The sequence below is a fragment of the Papilio machaon genome, chromosome 9 (assembly GCF_912999745.1).
Source record: "Papilio machaon chromosome 9, ilPapMach1.1, whole genome shotgun sequence".
Classification (NCBI taxonomy): domain Eukaryota; kingdom Metazoa; phylum Arthropoda; class Insecta; order Lepidoptera; family Papilionidae; genus Papilio; species Papilio machaon.
Genome location: NC_059994.1, coordinates 8,130,459 through 8,150,426, shown reverse-complemented (window position 1 = coordinate 8,150,426; position 19,968 = coordinate 8,130,459). Strand labels below are relative to the sequence as shown.

General features: G+C 34.0%; 1 protein-coding gene across 3 annotated transcripts; it reads right to left on the bottom strand.

Annotated features, from left to right (window-relative positions):
• Positions 1–3,580: 3,580 nt before the first annotated feature.
• On the bottom strand, positions 3,581–19,393 carry LOC106711827 (synaptic vesicle glycoprotein 2B). Of its 3 annotated transcripts, none has more exons than XM_045679276.1 (12): positions 19,319–19,393; positions 18,711–18,812; positions 15,165–15,326; positions 11,978–12,140; positions 11,116–11,237; positions 9,394–9,632; positions 9,084–9,226; positions 7,382–7,505; positions 5,956–6,103; positions 5,343–5,499; positions 4,221–4,348; positions 3,581–3,747 (listed from the first exon to the last, which is right to left on the bottom strand). In XM_045679276.1, the coding sequence occupies exons 2-12, from the start codon at positions 18,808–18,810 to the stop codon at positions 3,668–3,670; spliced, it is 1,566 nt and encodes a 521-aa protein (XP_045535232.1). In that variant the 5' UTR covers positions 18,811–18,812; positions 19,319–19,393; the 3' UTR covers positions 3,581–3,667. The 3 variants fall into 3 exon arrangements, with proteins under 3 accessions (XP_045535232.1, XP_045535233.1, XP_045535231.1); XM_045679277.1 differs by lacking the exon at positions 19,319–19,393 and adding an exon at positions 19,038–19,070; XM_045679275.1 differs by lacking the exon at positions 19,319–19,393 and adding an exon at positions 18,854–18,896 and having other exon boundaries at positions 18,711–18,822.
• Between the last annotated feature and the right edge of the window lie 575 nt (positions 19,394–19,968).

The following is a 19,968-nucleotide window of genomic DNA, read 5'->3' as shown; positions in this document are numbered from 1 at the left end:
CGAATGAGCGCTACTTCACCATGGCAACGACGTGACAATATATAACGAAAATTCATAGAAATAAAATGTACTTCTTATGAAGACTTAAGTTTTTTATTCATAGAATAAACATTGGTTCCTTCACTAATTAATTGAAAGGAACTTCGTTCCATCCGGGTGTCCCAACACACCTCTCAAGTTTTTTTTTATATATACTTTGTATTTGTACGCAGTACAATACCTTGTGTTGTTTCTAATGTTATGTAGCGCTATCAATACCTATTCAAACGCAATTTAATCCAACATTAAAAAACTAATACAACCAATAAACAAAGTAGAAGGTGTTTTTTTTGTACAAGGTGACGGTAATCTTCAAGAGTTTTCTAATATATATTGTGTTCTCTTTTTATCGTATTTTAAAAGCGAGATATCAATATGTTTCATACAAATGTTTTGACAGTGGAAACTAGCAGATACATGTATGTAGTTTTTATACGATCTCTCGGTTTCAGGTGTACCGGAATTGAACAGCGCGAGCGGATCTGTGGCATATGGTTGGTCCGTTACCACGTGTCAAGCCACCTGAGCGACACGTGGTATTGTTTTTATGCATTTGTGACGTATTTTATATTATGAATAGATACTATGAAAGTGTATATACGGATGAGTTTAAAAAGAAAAGTTCATGAAATAATGTCATCCTAAATTACATAATCTGTAGATGGAGTGTTTTATATAAGTTTTACGTCTAATCGAGAGTCGATTTTCTATTACTATCTAAGGTAAAATAACAACATTGAAAGAATTTATTTAAATAAGTTCTCCGGCAGCTATTTTTCTAATTTTAAGATAACCTACTACGAGTAATATTATAAAAAGGAAATCTTTAAGTGTTCGTTAGCATTGAATAGGCTACGAAATTACAGAACTGATTTGAAAAATTCTTTCGCTGTTGGGAGGATACGTTATGCCCAGTTGACATGGGTTGTATATTTATTACTAGACTAGCTGTCGCTGGCGTCTCTGTCTGCGCGGAATTAAAAACTAAATAAGTAGCCCATATGTTCTTCCAGGCTATGTTCTACATCTGTGCCAAATTTCATCAAGATTCGTTGAGCCGTTCCGGAGATACCTTCAAATAAACATCCTTTACAAGTCGCGGGCAACTGCTAATTCCAGAAAATACTAAGAACAATACTTATTTTAATATTCATGTAAGCTATTTAAAAGTTTAATACATTTCTCATATTCAGACAATATGTTCCTATAATTAATGAACATTTTAGTGTACAGTAAAATGTGTTATTTAAATGTAACGGACAAGGTCGCCATATTGTACTCTAACGTACACAGCGGCCGGAGGGGACTATTCTGAAAATTGTCATACGAAATTATATTCACGCGTAATTTGACTACTACGATACTAATACGTAATAGTTCCTTGAAGATTTTCAAATGAATTGTAATTGATTTTATTATTGTCTTAGATACGTTTTGAAGTAAAAGATGTAAAAAAGGTTTTTTGAACCACACTATTTTCTTTTCGTTTTAATTATTTGTTATATACCGATTTTTGTAATTTAATTACAATATAAATAAGATACGTAACTTATGTTTAACAATTTCTTTTTTTATTTTGAAGTATTTTTTTTTAATTATAAAAAAATATCTGAAAATAGGACCCCCGTATTACGGATGGGGTGTACCGCACCGACAAGGTCGTGCGGTTACTGTGTTGTAATTTTAATTAACCAAACCGATGTTAGCGACAAAGGGTTCAAACGGTAAACAGTTTTATAAAGTTATACAAACTTTTTATTGCTTTATAAGTTTTATTTTTAATGTAAATAATACGTAAACATAATTTTCTAGAAAATCATATTTCTAAGTTCGTACTATAAAATAATATTATGCACGAAAATGCAGCCTCTCAGTATAATTCTCTATTCTAGAAGCTTCCTCCTTCCATAATGTTTATAAAGTGAAATCAAATAAATTGGAAATATATTGAAGTATGGATTTTTTTTTGTTGCAAACATAATTATTACTGGCCAGTATCATATCTGATAGTTTTCTTACTTAAATTATAAAAATATTTAGGTAGACATTCGTTGCGTACTTCAAAAATATGAATTTCAAAGTATCATTGTCTAAATTTAATAAGTGATGACGGCTTAGTCGTGGTCTCTTCCCGAACCTACCTGGGTTTAAATTCAGAGTTTTTTTTAAACAATTTGCCCTTTTCTTCTAAGATACTTTGGGACCGCTATTATTTTGTCATAAAATATTTATCACGAACACTTTCAAAGTTTTTTCCGTACTGTAATCGGGATGTAGTGATTTTAAAATTAATGAGACAATTCTTAAAGATTTTTAATAATAAATGTTGCTTAATTACAAAGGATATAATTGTCCGTTCCTATAAATATAAGCAGTTGATTGTAGGATAAGAAATTCTCCAAATAGTATGTATTTCAAATATGATTGTCTGTGACAAAAGCTTAAATCTTTTATTCTTTCTTTGCATATAAAACTTTGTAATATTAAACACTTTAAATTGGCTTGGACTATGTCAATGTTATGAATCATTGTTTGTTGTTAATCTAATTATATCTTTTTGTTTTTTTTCTTTATTTTTTATTATTACTATTATTTCTTATAAAGGTGCCAGCTGAAAACCAGTGCAGGGGCAGTTTAGTCTGTCCCTGCTTCGCTGAGCTGGCTCCCTTTTACCACACTTTGTGCCTTGTATGTGTGTTTTTTCTTTTTTGATTGTATTTTTTTGGGTGTTTTTTCTTTTTTCTAAATCTGTCAAATCATTAGAAAGTACAGTCCATATACAAAATGAATTCGTTCTTAGCAAATTTTTAAAATGTCGGCCAAGTAGCCTTCTTCCAATAGAGAGCGCTGCACAAATTTAGACAAATCTAACAAGACTGGCGTTACTACTGCCGAAAACTTTGTCTCATCTCAAGGGATAGGGATGTAATTTTTTTGTATCAGGATAACGGGTTATGATACCGTGTATTACAGTTAGAATAACATTAAGTTGATGGATAAATAATGACAAGGACATTTGTCACCTACTAACCCTTTTGACACTCTTAGGGTTGCTTTTTTGTGCAATGTACAGCAGAGTTACATAACACGTGTTCTAACTTTATATTTCTATCTAAATCGACAAATAACAAGGAATCATGTTTCGACTGAAAAAGTATACCAGTTTTTAAAAATGATCAAAGTACTTCAAATCAAAACAGAATGCCCTTCATAATTTATCAATTTTAATTCATTCATCATAATTTGTTTACCAATAAAAAATTGTTGCTAAAAATATTTTCTATATTTATGTAAGTTCGCGCAGAGACATCTATTGGCACATTAATACTTTAACAGCGAAATTCCACTGAATAGTAGATCAGTAAGTAGATCTTGTATAACTCAAGAGATGGCGTTGTTATTCTTTTAAATACATTCATGCAGCTGTAGCACAGATAACACAATACTAGAAGTAGGAACTGTGTTACTTTTGTTCTGGTCTGTATCTAATATGAAAGTAAATGACAATAAAACAATAATTAAAAGTAATAAAAATCTTGTATTTAATCATACATGCAACATACATTAAGAATTCGAGTAAACATTAACATTTATTCTTTAACCAATCAGTCTCGTTTACACAAATTTCTTAATAACTTAGACCTTTTTCTTCCATTTTGCGTCGTACATGTTCCGGTGCGGGCCAAAACAACATTAATATTGTTGATACTAAAAAAAAAAGGGAAAAGATAATTAGTTTCAGCATTATGTTAGAGAAGCGCCATCTATTGTTGACTATTTAAACGTGAATTTTAAGATCCTACGATTACTGGACTCACTGAGTTACTGGAATTAAGGAAAACTATAAAAAGGGGTGAAAGGATATTTGTTTTATGCCACATCGTTTGCGATATTGACTTACATATATTTAATATATAATAAAAAAATGAAATGCTTCTCTTATCGAGTATTTAGCCGACTTGTTAATTTTGACATTTAGGTTGTGCAAGCAACTGATTGACAATGCTGTGTGTGGCGTATCACGTCTATAGTTAGTACCTAGTTCCACTAACCAGATAGTTGTGGGTAACCGGTGAAAGCATGTCATATTTATGGACTTGCAGGTTCTATTTCCACTGGTGCCACTGCGATTGCAACAATACAGCTACGGAGGTTCCGATTCGCCAGGCTAGATTACTTACACATAGTAAAAAGGCCTAGGAATGTAAAGGCGAGCTGACAGTGACGGTCGAGTGTGGCACCCAGCAGGTTAGAGCCGACAGCCGCGCCCGCGCGACCCACCATGTACATCAAGCACATCGCCATCGCTCTGAAATAAAGTTACCTACTTATACTTCTGATTACCTGGTACTTTAGAACGGATATCAGATAGTTAAAGGTTCTAAATAGACGACTAGCTGTCGCCCGCGACTCCATCCGCGCGGGATCGAAAAAATCTTAATAAGTAGCCTATGTGTTCTTCCAGACTATGTTCTACATCTGTGCCAAATTTCATCAACATCCATTGAGCCGTTCTGGAGATACCTTCAAACAAACATCCATCCAAACATTCACATTTATAATATAAGTAAGATGGAAACATCGCAGCTATTTCTTATCTTTTTTTTTTTTTCATCAGATACAATTATGTCTACAGTTATGGCATTATTGTTTTTTTCATTACAACAAACGATCGTTTAAAATAAATGATCCAGCCTTGATCATTACAAAGTAAAGAAAATTAAAACTAAACGTTACAATTGCCATTGAGTTTTACTATCGTATTTACTGCGTAACTTTTCTATTGGTCTCGGATAAAAATAATTAACATCCACGTTATCTTAAATCGAAGCGAATATCCGTCAAATATCAGGATCATCTCAGGTGTCCACTACAGAACTTATTTTGCACACTAATTTTTGCATAGGTATTTCTACAGTGGAATCTAACCCTAAGTCACTTCGTCTCATAGTTATGAAGTCTTCCTAAATTAGATTAACCTAGAGCTCTTTTTCACAACTTTTTCTTATTAGGAAAGAATGGAAAGGGGAAGTGGATTTGGCGGAGGAGGGGACGCATAGGAAAGAGAAATATCCTCTTTCTGTGCGTCCTCTTCTCTGTTGATTAAAGGTAGGCAACGCATCTGCATTTGCGGATTTCTATGGGCAACGGTCGCCTCGCTATTGCGGCGAATCCAGGTGGCCGTTTGCTAGTTTGCCACCTTATGACATTAAAAAAAAAACTGGAGTGTGTCAATAGACTAATATGTTGTGAGTACATACCGTATGATATGAGTAGGCACATAATATTATGTAAATAGACACCTGAGACACGTTGGGAAGACATCGACAGCGATGGCAGCAAGGATGGAGCCAGCGCAGCCGCAGCACAGCGACAGCACGAGCAGCACAGTGGCGAGCCCGCCTTGAGGAACAAACGCAGCACCTATCGTCGCCGCGCCGCAGAATAACATTATACTGCCTGCAAACAAAATTACAAATAAGAGTTTAAATTCCAAGAAAATTAAAGTTTTTCCTTTTGTATTTGTCCGTCGACGTCGCGTATCCTGCCCGTTTATATATATAGCATTAAATTAATTAATTCAAAGAAAGATTCATATCTTATGATTCGATTTGAGCATAGTTTTAGCAAATTAAATAATTTTATTTATCTGAATGTGCGTGATTTGTATAAAAACCAAAACAAGTTACAATGAGATCGAAGAGGCAGGCAAAATATATTTTATTTATTTGCTCGTATTAAAGTTGATCTATGGCCCTTCTTATTTAACAATAGGAAAAGTTGATAACGTCTGTTCTTTTATAACCGTAGAATTCTACTGTCGTGAAATTTGAATACATATTTTGATCTCTTTCATTATTATGTGTATGGACAATGGAATTTTACATTAATTAAGAGAAATATGTCCATACTCACAGTGCAGCGTTTTCTTGCCTATCTTGTCAATTAAGAACCCAATGGCGAGGTAGACGACAGCGAACATGGCGCCCATGCCCATGGAAATGGGAAACACACCCACTGACACATCTGTGCGACAGTAGTGGTATCCTGGCCCGTGCACGTGCTGTAATAGTTTTCATATAAGTAAAGTTAGCTACTGCACTGATAGCTCGACCAATGCAATAGACCACGTAGAAGACATGCTTCAAGTGAAATGTATTTCAGCGCTTCGTCTGATTTGTGTCCTGGAAACCTAATTCTAGAATTCTAGAAAAAAGATTCTCTTTTCAAATTTTACTTATAAGGATGGAAAGGGGAAGAAGACTTGAAAGGGGCGAATACGTATGTGGTGAGTTTTTTATAGGTATCTACAGTAATTTAAAAGGTTATGATGTAATGGACAGATAAGGGGACGTGCAGAATAAATTAAGAAGTTAATATTATAAGAGAGATTTTTAATTTTTTTTTATATCTCTAATATGATCTGGCAATTCATTCTTTGTTTCCTTATGCTATAAAAAAAAAGATTTCACGAGTAGCGTTTCAATTGTTAGAGTACAAATATGTAAGAGACCCTTAATTTCAATTGCTGGCGTTATATTAGACAATTACAAAGATCTAAATGACCCAATACCACTAACGAACTAATTTCTCAGAACTGTACCGTATCGTAAACGTAAAAACAACAATTACGAAAACTGTGCCAACGACGTAATACGGAGAAGTGCATAACTGAACCGTTCTTATAATAAACAGTGAAATGATAGTAAAATATTTTTAAAGCAATTTCATTCAGAGCAATATCGCGTGATCTTTGATCTTATACTAATTGCCTTTAAATCTTATTGACAAGTCGCAGACAAAAACAAACATCAACTAAATGCTATTACAGACAATTAAATTGTAATAATTATTACCTTAAAGATTTTTCTTGAGTTACTATTTATTGTATAAAATCATAGTAATTTTAGCGCATTATAAAAAGCCGATCACTACAAAGCCACTTCCGTTACAAATAGCGGAAGGCCGCATAAGGGTTCAAACAGACTGGGGCGTAGAGATTATTATCACACATAAAATTGAGCTTTACATGAATGAAATAAGGATTAATTTTACTTTCCACTTGTATTTTTAATATGACCAAGGGTAATCTGTTTGAAACAATAAGAGGAGCCGTGCTTTCGATTGCGTGCTTTTTCAACCTCAACCAGCCGGTTTATGTGAAACTTTTTGGTCGGCTCCAAGCGTATAATCCGCGCAACAACGTGGTCTAATGATAACAATGACGTAAAACTTAGCAGTTTGAGTTATTGTCTATTATAATGCCTGGGAGTTCTTAGAATATTCTATCAGTTCCTTTAATATCTTAACATCTTATCTTAGCAAGAAACATGTTGCATACCGTGACATTCTGCGCGGCTTTAAACTTGTTGTGTATAATCTGACATATTGTGATGCTTTGCTCGCTCTTGCTGTTTAAGATGTTGTTGAGGATGTCCGGCACCCACATGTATAAACCGCTCGACCTGAAAACAATGTAACCAACAAAATTAAATCAGTAATTTAGTTGTATTTGTAGTTAATGCAGGGTCAATTTTAATTAGTACGGTTATAGAATTACGTCAAAGAAGTTATTTATACACAGACGAGAATATCTGGCAAAAACAAACTAAATTATGAAAGCTCACTAGTGCCCTCCTGACAATGTTAAAAACACAAGATACTTTTCGCACAGTAGATGTTATGTTTTTACTTTAATGTCATTTTCTATACACGTGTAGGTTTTACATATTTTCCGTCAGAACTAACGTAGACAGAAGATATTAACAGGCCATATATCGATTGTTCGTCTACAACTGTGTCATAATCCTTTAACTGTCGCTAAGGGAGACCATTAGTGTAGATAAAATAGATGAAATAAACTTTAAGGAACTGCTTAAGTTTTGAATTTGTTTGTGTACTGTATTTTGATCGATCTTATCCCAGAACTCCATTGCACCGTCACTAATAACCTATCTCTTACGTACTCTGATAAAACAGAGACGACAGTATGTGTCAATTGATCAGGTGTCACTGCAGTCGAAACCCACAGTAAGACAGGAGTAAAGCGATGTCTTATTTTACCGGCCTTCTCGTAAATTACCACAAAATGTTTCATCATCAGCTCACTACACGTCCCCTTTGAGGGTCTCGGAGCCTACCCCAAGTTATGGGTGACTAGGCCATAGTCAACCACGCTGGCCAAGTGCGGGATTCACACATATCATTGTACTTCTTCTCAGATATGTGCAGCATCACGATGTTTTCCTTCACCGTAAGAACGTCGGATAAATGTACATATGTAAATCTAAAAACACATTGGTATATGGCGGGATTCAAACCCAGGACCTGCAGATTGCAAGTCAAGTGCTTAACCTCTGAGCCACCGATGCTGTAACGTTTGTTTTAATTGAGGTATCGTTGGTAAACAAAATGTTTACCTCAATCAAATGATACTACTAATAATTATAGTAACAAATTGACGTTCATTATGGTTTTTTTTCTAGTGCTTAAGAAACAGGATAACTATTAATTCTCATTTTTAAGATATTGTCGAGGTTATAATATTATTAGCTTTTGTCATACTTGTAGGGTAAGAGTCCTCGTATTGGTCCTGTGCTGTTTATTACCTTGTTTGTTTAATTAAAATAGACTTCAAATATAAAAATAAAAATTGCATCATTATTTTAAATTATTGCCTTATTAAGAAGCATTTTATTTATAAATAGTTAAATATAAATTCGATGTAAAAACTGAATTATTAAAAATAACGGATTATTATTTGAACCGTTCTATTTCTATTTATGTATATGCACAGAGCTTTAAGGTCAAATGTTTATTTTCATCAAGTAGTTTGTAATAGCGTGTTTTCATTGCTAAACATATAAATAAAACATATTACGATTTCATTTGATATACTCTTACCATTCTCATTGTATTTGAAAGAAAATACATTACTAATACGGTAAGGGGAGATAACAGAATAACAGATTTTGTGCAGCGAGAGGCAACATGTTTGATGTGAATGTTTGGTCAGTGTAAACAAGCTGAAAAGCATCACTCACAGCATGAAGACGGCAAACATAGAGACGTGTGAGATGAGGACGCAGCGCGCCAGCGGCGGCCGCACCATTAGGGAGATGTTACGCAGCGCCTCTCCGAACCCGCTGCGACACGACTCAGTCGTACTCGACGTGATCTTACTCACCTAAAACCACACAATATTAATACAAATCAAAGACTGCTCCTGCATACCTCGATTTACCTGCTTTTTAATCGACATTCAAAAACTAGACGGTTCTCAATTTGTCTGTTGTTATGTGCATTATGTCTTTGCTTGTCGTTACCTAAGTAAATCATATGCGTGATACTTACGGGATACGATTCGGCAGTCTTGCCGTAGTTCCAGGCATACATGCGGGCTAGAATGGGAAGCGCAGCGTCGGGACCCTTGGTAGCAAGGACGTGGCGCGGTGACTCAGGCAGGGAAAGCAATGCAGCGCTGGCCACCAGCGCCGGTAAACCCCAGAACCACATGAACACCCGCCACGGCGCTATCGTCATCCAGCCCCACTGCCACGACCATTCACCCGGGATGATCAGCCACGCGAGACCTAACTCAACAAAATATAGCGCCATTAACTTAGTAATCGGTAGGGACATCCGATCACGTATCGTGGGATCTTAACTACAAAAATAATGATATATCGACTATTAACTATTAAGAAACCTTTTTAATCTGTTGTCGAAGTTATATAACTAAGTCAGTGGTCAGAGGGTTATCTACATCATGAACCCACATAGTATTAGTGACGTCACGCCACACTAGTCAATTACTATCAATATTGCGTGAACGATTCATAGACAAAACGATAACTGTAACAAAATATAATTCATTAATATTTATACATGTCATCATAACTGCAATATTCAATATGCATATAAACTTACTAGCTATGGCTTCCTTAAACATTCCGGTGTTACTGGTTTAAGAGCCTTTTAATTTGGTTTAACTATCTATATTTATGCAAATAATAAAATTTGAGTGTCAATAAAATTGAAAAAAGAACATACTTCGCTAACACAATAATTACGAAAAACCAACATTTTAAATTTTTCATCTGTATGTGTTCGTCCGCAACTCCGCGTTTGTTTCGGGTAATCTCTAAAATGGGTTGGGTAGATTTTGGCAGGACTTTCGGAAAGGTAGCTGCTTTATGTAGGAATATTTCATGCCATTTTTTTATTCCACGCTGTCGTAGTCGCGGACAACCGCTATTATAATTTTAGTTATAAGACTGTTAAATGCACTAATTATTCAAATCCGATTGCTAGTTTCTAAGATTCATTAGTTTTTCTCTGTCAATATACAATTCATTTCATATAATGATTTTTGTATCAATGACATATATCTATCAAAAATCGCTAATGCAGAAAAGTAGACATAACATTATTTACTTATATATATTTTATAATTCAGACATTGAAATTAAAAATACTTTTGTTTTTTTTAATTTAGCGCGGACGGAATCGCGGGTGACAGCTAGTGAATTATAAATTCAATAAGTAGTAATTATACAATATAAAACATAATAAACACATATCATTATGAAAGCGGAAAGATAATATATTATAAAGAGAAAAAAATCTGTTGCAATCATTGACGCATTTCCTTATTGAAATTTAATTGAATTTCAATTTAATATTGTCACAAAATTAAGTTATATTATGATAATTATATTATGCATAACATTGAATCTGTCGTTATTACACTTTAATTTAAGATTCAAAAGTGAGACTTTTAAACCGACAGTTCGCAAGTATTGAGTTTTAAATGTATCTCTACGAAAAAAGTCGGTGTAGTACTAATTGCTTTTTTCTATTCACATTTCGTTCGCGCAACTTACTGCTACCTAATTAATTAAGAAACGTTGCTATTGTCTTCGTTCTATATATACGTGTATTTTATATGGCACGTGAAACTGGAGCATTTATTAAGGAACAAACAGCATTTGTTTGCAGTATTTGTTTTATTCCGATATTGATGTATGACTTTTTCTACGAGTTTCAGGTAAACAAGGTGTAAGGTAAAGTTACCTGGCAGTATAATAAAAGAGAAGGATATGAATGCGGAGCCCCATGCGATGGCGGCCGCGCGTCGGGACTTTACGTGCATCTCGCCCAGGTATGCGTACACTGTCGCACTCGACGCTGACACACTGCAAAAACATCTCTTTATACAACAACGGATATGGCAAGTAATCGTTGGTTTCTGAGATCAAAATAATCCCTTTTTCTTTGACAAGAGAGCGATAACGATATGTTTTATACAAGGATTTTAGTTTAAGAAACCAACGATAAATCTGAGATCCAATTCAATTTTGTTACAATAGTTTTTGACTGTACCCATTCAGTGTTTTACTAACAGAAAGCTTTTTATCAAAGATTAAGCTTTTTTTATGTATTTATTTTCAGAAAAGAAAAATACATATGGATATGTTCACCGTAATGAAAATTTTAATATATTCTATAGTCTTGCAGGTAGATGACGCAATAATAATATTTGTTGGGTGCACGAATGGACCGGGTCGACCGGTGCAATACCACGACCACACAGAAGACAGGCGTGAAGAGGAAGCAATACCGCGTTTCGTCTGAAGAGTGTGGTGTCGGAGGCCTAATTTTATTCCTCGTTCCCTTCCCATCCTTTTCTTATAAGGAAATAATGGGAAGAGGGAGTAGATTTGGCGGAGGACGCGGTAACATCCCATTGCTGTGCGTCCCCTCGTCGTATGAATAATAATAGGCATCGCATCTGCAATTGCGGATGAAATTGGCGTCTCGTAGTAAGCTGTGAACGCATCTCTGCGCAGGAGCCAGGTGAACCCTCTGACTCAAGCACGTGATGGAGTCACATCCCTTGATGTCTTTTGTTGGTTACATTTTATATTATACGTACAGACAACCAGTTAATATTCGGAGCACCAGTATAGTCCAGACATTGGTGGCAAATGAGGAGGCGAGGGAGAAGGCGACGGAGGCTAGCATTGCGGGCGTCATCACCGCGCGCCTACCGTAGCGGTCGCCTAGGAAACCCCACAGAAACGACGTACTCACTATTCCTGGATAACACATTATAAGCTTTATTACAATTTCAGTAAAGTTTAATTTACAATAGCAAACCATCATTTCAATTATCACACAGATAAGTTTTTAGGTTTTTGAATTTCATATGTACAATTAATCCGACATTCTTACGTTGAAAGAAAACATCGTGACATCGTTGACTAAGGCCTGGTAACTAAGGGTAGGCTCGGTGGGAGATCGTATGACCTAAAGACACATTTATGCTAATGCTAAATATTATTAAATGACCAGTCAAACTTGACTGACTGATCAAAATTTGTAAAAATTTCATTGTTACGTCATCAGTATTAAGTCTCTTAACAATGTGATTACATTAAACTTATTCTATTAATTGTCTAAATATTATGGAATTATTAGGTTAGGTTTTTGTTAAAATAAAATTTAAAAAAAAGTTTTTCTATTGTAACAAAATAATTAGATTAGATAGGAACTGTGGTTTTATTTTGATTAGATTTGTTTGCATTGAAAATGTTGGTGTTAGCTAGTTATTAGTAAATTATATCAACTTATAATTAGTTAATTACCCTAAATATGTTTATATTACATTTGTAAAGTTCACGAACAATCTTATCAGATGATAATTACAAAATAAATAAATAACAAACATTATCATTGTAGGAATAAAATTCACAAATATGAACTTACATATCTTAAACGTTAGGAGGGACTATAAGTGGTTACTTCCACTTAGAGATTAAACGTGCGACAAACACAAAAGTCACGTTCTAGCCGCCAAGTGAAAACAGTCCCTAAAAAGACTTTGATACATCATCATCATCATCATTTTAGCCTCGTAATGCCCACTGCTGGGCATAGGCCTCCCCCAAAGATCGCCACTATGATCGGTCCTGTGCCACCCGCATCCATGGTACTCCCGCAACCTTGACCAGATCATCGGTCAATCTTGCGGGAGGTCTGCTCACGCTGCGTCGACCTGTACGTGGCCGCCATTCTAGTACTTTGCGGCCCCATCGCATACCTTATACCTTTGTTATTTTGATACATAATTAACTTTAAATCTATATTTTTAACATGAATAGAATTAAGAACAACATTTTACTGAAATATTAAATTAATTTATATTTAATTTGTAATTTTAAGCGATAATTTCAATCATTAATCGGTTAAATTTATCGGGTAAAGTAAACATAAATTTGTTATGTATTGTGTTTTCTTTTTTTGTGAACTGTACCGAAAATGTTTATTGTTAGCATTGAAAAGTTTTAAAATTATTTAAGATAATAATTTCAACATTACTGACGTAAGAAAGTCATTGTATATATAAAATAAATATTATATTTCAATAAATAAGTAACAACAATTTTATCAGGTTTTTTTACTTGACAAGGATACGTTAAATTCAGAGAGTCTGTCAAATTCACTGCTTCTACCAGTTATGACGTACCTTTGTATATAAGTACACAAAACAATATCTCAATGGGCCCTAGGGTCAAAGTAACAAATTAACAGAGCTGGGCATTAACTCGTTAATCCGTTAATCGTTAATTAACGAAGTTAACATTTTGCTTAACGGATTAACTTTTAAGTTAACTTCAAAAAGTGTTAACGCTTTTGTTAACTTCCGTTAAACTCAACTTCCGTTAATAAAAGTCCGTTAATCGTTAAATTAGAAACTTGGAGACGTGCTGTCATTTTGTTTAAATAACGTGCCACGCCACGCTCGTAAGTTCAACTATGTTGGGCGACTGTCGGCGACTCGAATGGTGAACGAACGAGTTGATAATTGATATATGTGAAGTTCGCGTGCAAGTGTGATGCATCAGAGCGTCCGGGAAAGACGTGACCAACGGGACAAAATCAAAAGAAGGTTCGAAGTAGTATATTTCATTACGAGTATATAAAAGCAAGAGTATGTAATAGCCCACATTCCGAACGCTCTTCATCCCTGTAATACGCCACTTTTTGAGCAACTGTATTAAAACACTTTTTTGCTTATAGTTTTTTTAGCTTTTCCAAACTCGAGCGTTCTCTTTCCCAACTGTCAAAATAATGTCTATTAAAAAGAAAAAACCAACCACGAAATTTTTACAAAAAAAAATCATTGAAGTTTTTATGATTCATGCAAATATTTCTAAAAAGAAGCTCCTAATTTGTTGCAATATCAGATTTAATGATTTGATTCAATGAATTAGGTTAGGTTTCATTTTATTTCATCTCATTAAATTTCATTTTCATTTCATATCAATAAAAGTAATTTTCTGAAGACTTGGCCGTTTGGGCATAGTTCCCTTTGCCTACCCAGAATGGGTGAAGAAAACAAAAAAAATCTCTGTATTCTTTTACGGTTGGCGCCATTTTTCAAACATTTTAGTTAGTTGAGTTTATTGTGTTTTTGTTATTTTATTAAATTGCTTCATTTTTTCGCAACTGTATTAAAAATAGTTGTTTAGTACACGTGCGGAACTGTTATTACAACTTGTTCCAACTGTCAACCCTCAACTTCGGCTGCGCCTCGGCTCGGGTAGACATCTGTCGGAACTCTTTGCAATGACAGGCTTTCTGCACTCGTAATGACATATACTATAATGCATTCATACTTGTCTCTAATACTAATGTATAGTCAAATTACTATTTTAAACAAGTGTCGCCAAAATAAGTGTGAAATTAGTATGTATAATTTTGGTATGATTAACTGTTAACGATTAACTTTAACTTGCGTTAAATTTTCGAGAATTTAACGCTTTAACGATTAACGAAGTTAATTTTTTAATTAACGAATTAACGATTAACGAAGTTAACTTTTCGATTAACTGTGCCCACCTGTGCAAATTAATGATTTTTACTTTTTAAAAGCTACATCTTAGTCTAGCTAACAACACGAACCAAACACATTTACAGATGTAAACGAGTTTTTTTTGCTAAATTAAAAGGGACATTAGTCAGTATTCGTAGGAGCAATCGATCTGTCATTTTGTATAGAGCCACGGAAAACTATTATAATCTGTGGCTAAATATGTGTTGCTAGTTAAAAGGCTTACCAATAAAAGCTGACGCGCTAAGGAGTCCCTTGTGTTCGCTGCCGAGATCCAGCTCGCACTCCGCGGCCGTTATAACGTAGCTGATGCCCACAGATTCCATAGACACGTTCAGTAGGATCAGTCCGCATGTTAACAGCACGAAGTTGTTGAATTTGCCATGACCTGCGCACAATAAAAAACAGATAAATTCACTTCCCACTTAAGGTCGAATATCGAACAGCAAACTGTTACCATTTAGAACTATAATTAAGCTCGCATATATTTATTGCTACTTAACATTTTGTCCATGTGGGTAGGAAATAAACGTCCCCAACTGTACCTTTAAAATACTTCTAATATTAACCGTAAGACACTGTACTCTTCTATTAGAAGTCGTAGGAAGAAGATGTACCACCCATTGCGGTCACAGCCTAATAACTCATTATTTCTAGGACTAGATAGGTTTATATTAATTGGCTATAAAATTTCTTGGCATTCCCTTGAAGATTTGCGCGAAATTATCAATGGAAAAAAAACTTTATTATCATTATTACTCCGTTTAATCACATAGACCTTCAAATTTATTGCGTTTTCGAGACATTATCGAGATTTGAATAACAGTGATAATCTTACTAATATTATAAACTAGCTTTTACCCGCGACTCCGTCCGCGCGGAATAAAAAAATGCACACAAGATAAAAAAGTTCCTATGGCCGTCTCCTAGTTCTAAGCTACCTCCCCACCAATTTTCAGTCAAATCGATTCAGCCGTTCTTGAGTTATAAATGGTGTAACTAACACAACTTTCTTTTATATATATAGAAGATATGAAAGTTTGACTCGTAGAAGAGCATCGGTGGTGCAGTAGTTATGTACCATTGTGATTTTCAATTTAAGAATTTCATATGTACATTATCGACAAAGGACGAAGGAAAACATCGAAAAACTTGTACATATCTGTATAGAAATTCAAAGATATGTGCGAAGTCAACCAACCCGCACTTGGCCAGCGTGGTTGACTATGGCCTAGTCACCCCTGATGTAAGGTGAGCTGATGATGATGATTTACGATGACGCTACTCATTAAAGCTTAGTTCTTCACTACTACACAAAAGCTTGAACAAACATGTGCGCCCTATAAAAAAAGTTCCCTACGTTTTTGCTCCGCGTATACAAGTAAAGGTTATTAGCCTATGACAGGGGTGACCAACCTGATTAGACCAGATATTTACTGTTTACAGACGAAACCCTGTACTATCTACTAGTTACAAAATTCTTGAAATTTTAAATGAAACTGTATAGTTCTGTACAAATTTTAATACTTAAAGGTGACAAATTATGTTTAACGTAATATTTTTTCCTTGCTATGTTCGTTGAACAAATAGTCGCGATCAACTGGTTGGCCACCCCTGCCCCTCTAGACAAAGGGCATTCTCTTCGAAGCGCTTCCATAATGATTTTCAAAAATGTATGGAACTGAAACGTGACAATCACGTGACTTATTGGAAGTCATTGTCAGTGGAGCTAGAACGAACATTTGTGAAAATCGTCATTGTATCGTCACCAACAAAATTTTTATAAAAAATTTGTGCACGGAGCGTAAAATACACCATAAATCTCATACTAATCTTGCTAATATTATAAATACGAATGCTTAGATGGATGGATGTTTGTTTGAAGGTATCTCCGGAATGGCTCAACGGATCTTGATGAAATTTGTCACAGATGTAGAAAATAGTCTGGAAGAACACTAACAATATGCTACTTATCAAGTTTTTTTTTTAATTCCGCTCTGACGAAGTCGCGGACAAAAGCGAGTTTTAACATAATTGTTGATGACGATACGAATGCTATTAATACAAATATTAGCTTGGCCCAAAGTTCTATACATTTTTGAAGTTCGTTAAGGAATCGGTTCATTGCAAATGTACTTTGTCTAGCCCCCTCCCCCTCGTCTACAAAATATCCACACTGGCTATAATCAAGTAGATACGTGGACATTTATTTACTTTAACTATTTTTTTGCTAATTAGAGAATAAGGTAAGAATTCCAATAAAGTAAATTAATTTGTCTTGTCTCGAGCAAATAAGCAAAGCTGTCGAACTTTGTTTTCACTAATAATTGTTTCTGATTTAAAGTGTTCTAAATATTAAATTACTATTTATAAGAGAAATACTAATTCTTAGTTCCTTATTCCTTCAGCACATAATAAATAAGATAAAAAGAAGACAGTTAGTAGCTTTGTTAATTACGTGTTTACTAAAGAGGTTTGTTTTTTTTTAAAGATAAACAAGAGTATTAAGAAAACAAATGAATTGTAATATATTATTTTTATTACATTACAAACAAAGACATTTTATTTGTTTTCAAATACCCAACTATTTTTTTTACTATTAGCGGCCACATGGAATCACCGGAATAGCAAAGCGACCGCTGTCCATATACATTCGCAATTGTAGATGCATTGCCTACCCTTGATCGGCGAAGGAGGGGACGCACAGAAATGAAATATTCCCCGTCCTATGCGTCCTCTTCAAATCCACTTACCCTTCCCATCCTTTCCTTATATGAAAACGATGGGAAGGGAAAGAAGACTAACATAAGGACTCCTGCACCACACAAATGAGACAAAAGGCGGCATTGTTTTCACTTGACGCCTGTCTTCTGTGTGGTCGTGGTATTGCACTGGGCGAGCCGGACCATTCGTGCAACAGGTGTTGCTATGTCGTCTACCATTGTTGAAAACTTTTAATAATAAATATTGTAGGCACAATTTAATAGATCAATTAGATACTGGATAAAACTCAACAACCAAACATTGTAACGACGAGCATAATTTTTTTTAATGTTAGAATTGCACAATTAGCTTAACTTTTTTAAAAAGTTTCGATTACTTATTTATTGTAATAATGAACATCGAACATCGTTACAATGTTGCGTCTATATTTTTTCTTTTTAAACACTAGGTATCATTTATTCGTAATAACTGAATTCAATTCACATAAAATGTTTTAATCGATTCTTTATCGATTATTGGAATCGATGTTTTACGCAGCTCACGTCACTATGAAGTTAAAACTGATAGATTTCAAATGTTACGTATTAAAGTATCCTTACTATATTAGATGCCTTCACATTAAAGAATTAAATCACTGCAATTATAACTACACTAAGCGATTGTTTAGGTAACTAATTAACATTTATGCGTCTGACAAAAGAGCACTGCTAGAATGCACCTTATCCTTCGTAATCACCTACCTTAATAATTCGCTGATACTTGGTAAATGATAACTATTTTTTATAATTTAGTAGGTATTACTATTGTAAATAACTTTAAGGTAACTTCACTAAAAATAATAATTTGCTCATTGCTAAAATAATTATTTTTAATTACCTTATTAGTATGAAAAAATTACAAATAACAAAGCGTTTATTTAGCAAATGAAAATAGGCACGTAAAAATATGAAAAAAAATGTAAAAATAAATTTAAAATTACAAATCTAAATGAAAAACAATGCATAACAAGATAATTTGTGTTATAAAAAAAAAAATTAAAAAATTTTACCTGTCATTTCAACAGCATCCTCGAAAGTTGCTTCTGCTTTTTTCCTCGTAACACTTTCTGGATCAGTAACACCTATTATTTGTGCTGCTATATTCCCCATTTCTATATATTTCAATATATAATTATTATATTAATCTATATACCAATATATAAATTCAATAACTTCTCTTCTAGAAGCAAATTTTTACTATATTATTGGAAAATATTAAAATAATGTCCCATGTACCATGAACAAAACCTATTGATGTTATTTGTTAATTTATTACGAATTATTTTTTATTTTAAAATAACTTTTGTACAATTAAACGGAATTCTTTTTGTACCCACTAAATTATAAAAACAAATCGGCAAAAGACTTGAACAGTTTTATCTCCGATTTTTTAATTATAATTATATATATTGTATCGCGTTAGTAATTCATTGTTGGGAACATTTTAAAATTATTAGAAGACGCAGACGTCCGAGCCGCGTGGTATTCCGATACCGACTGAACTAATTATAGGGTCGTACGGATTGGGACATCTAGTGCATTCAGTACTTGACTGAAAATTTCATCGTAACGAAACAAAAAAAAAGTAATTAACAATAATCGAGACTGATTGACTAACCTCACGCTATACAGTTGTAACTATCAATAGTATTGGATATTAAAATAATAGTGTACAATTTTAGAGTACACAAAATAAATACTATAATATATAGTCTAGTGTAATATTGTTATCGAAGGTGTGAATAATACAAGAAATACGTAGTCACTTTAAAGTTTCTAGTCTGTTTACATTGATATAGCGGTAGATTCAACAACTTTGAAAGATTATTTTCAGGTTAGTTCTTTACGTCACGATCACAGCAACTGATAAATAAGTTTTTAAGTCGAATTTCAAACTAATTTGTAAATAAACACCCACAGGGCCGTATTTACTAATGTGAAAACTTAAAATAAAATATTTTATTGCAAGGAAATAAATGTGAATATCATCGTATTAATTTGAACAACCCACTTATCATAGATATCGTTTTCTATCAAGTATGTTACGTATAACGTAACTAGCCGCCATTGAACTCATTATATGATTGACGAGTAAAAATAGCTGGTGCTATGATGAACTGAATAAATACATATTTATAACAACATTTCCTACTAGACAGTACTGTAGACTAAGCGATTGGTCATTTGAAAACTTACTTCGTTATAATCTTACTAATTTTATAAATGCGAATGTTTAGATGGATGGATATTTGTTTGAAGGTATCTCCG

Excerpts from the sequence above, each read along its gene's own strand:
- LOC106711827 (XM_045679276.1), bottom strand. The coding sequence starts at position 18,810 with ATGGGGAATATAGCAGCACAAATAATAGGTGTTACTGATCCAGAAAGT. Across the intron at positions 5,500-5,955 it reads AGGCAAGAAAACGCTGCACT|GCAGTATAATGTTATTCTGC; the intron begins GTGAGTATGGAC and ends TTTTGTTTGCAG. Across the intron at positions 3,748-4,220 it reads CCTAGGCCTTTTTACTATGT|TATCAACAATATTAATGTTG; the intron begins GTAAGTAATCTA and ends TTTTTTTTTTAG.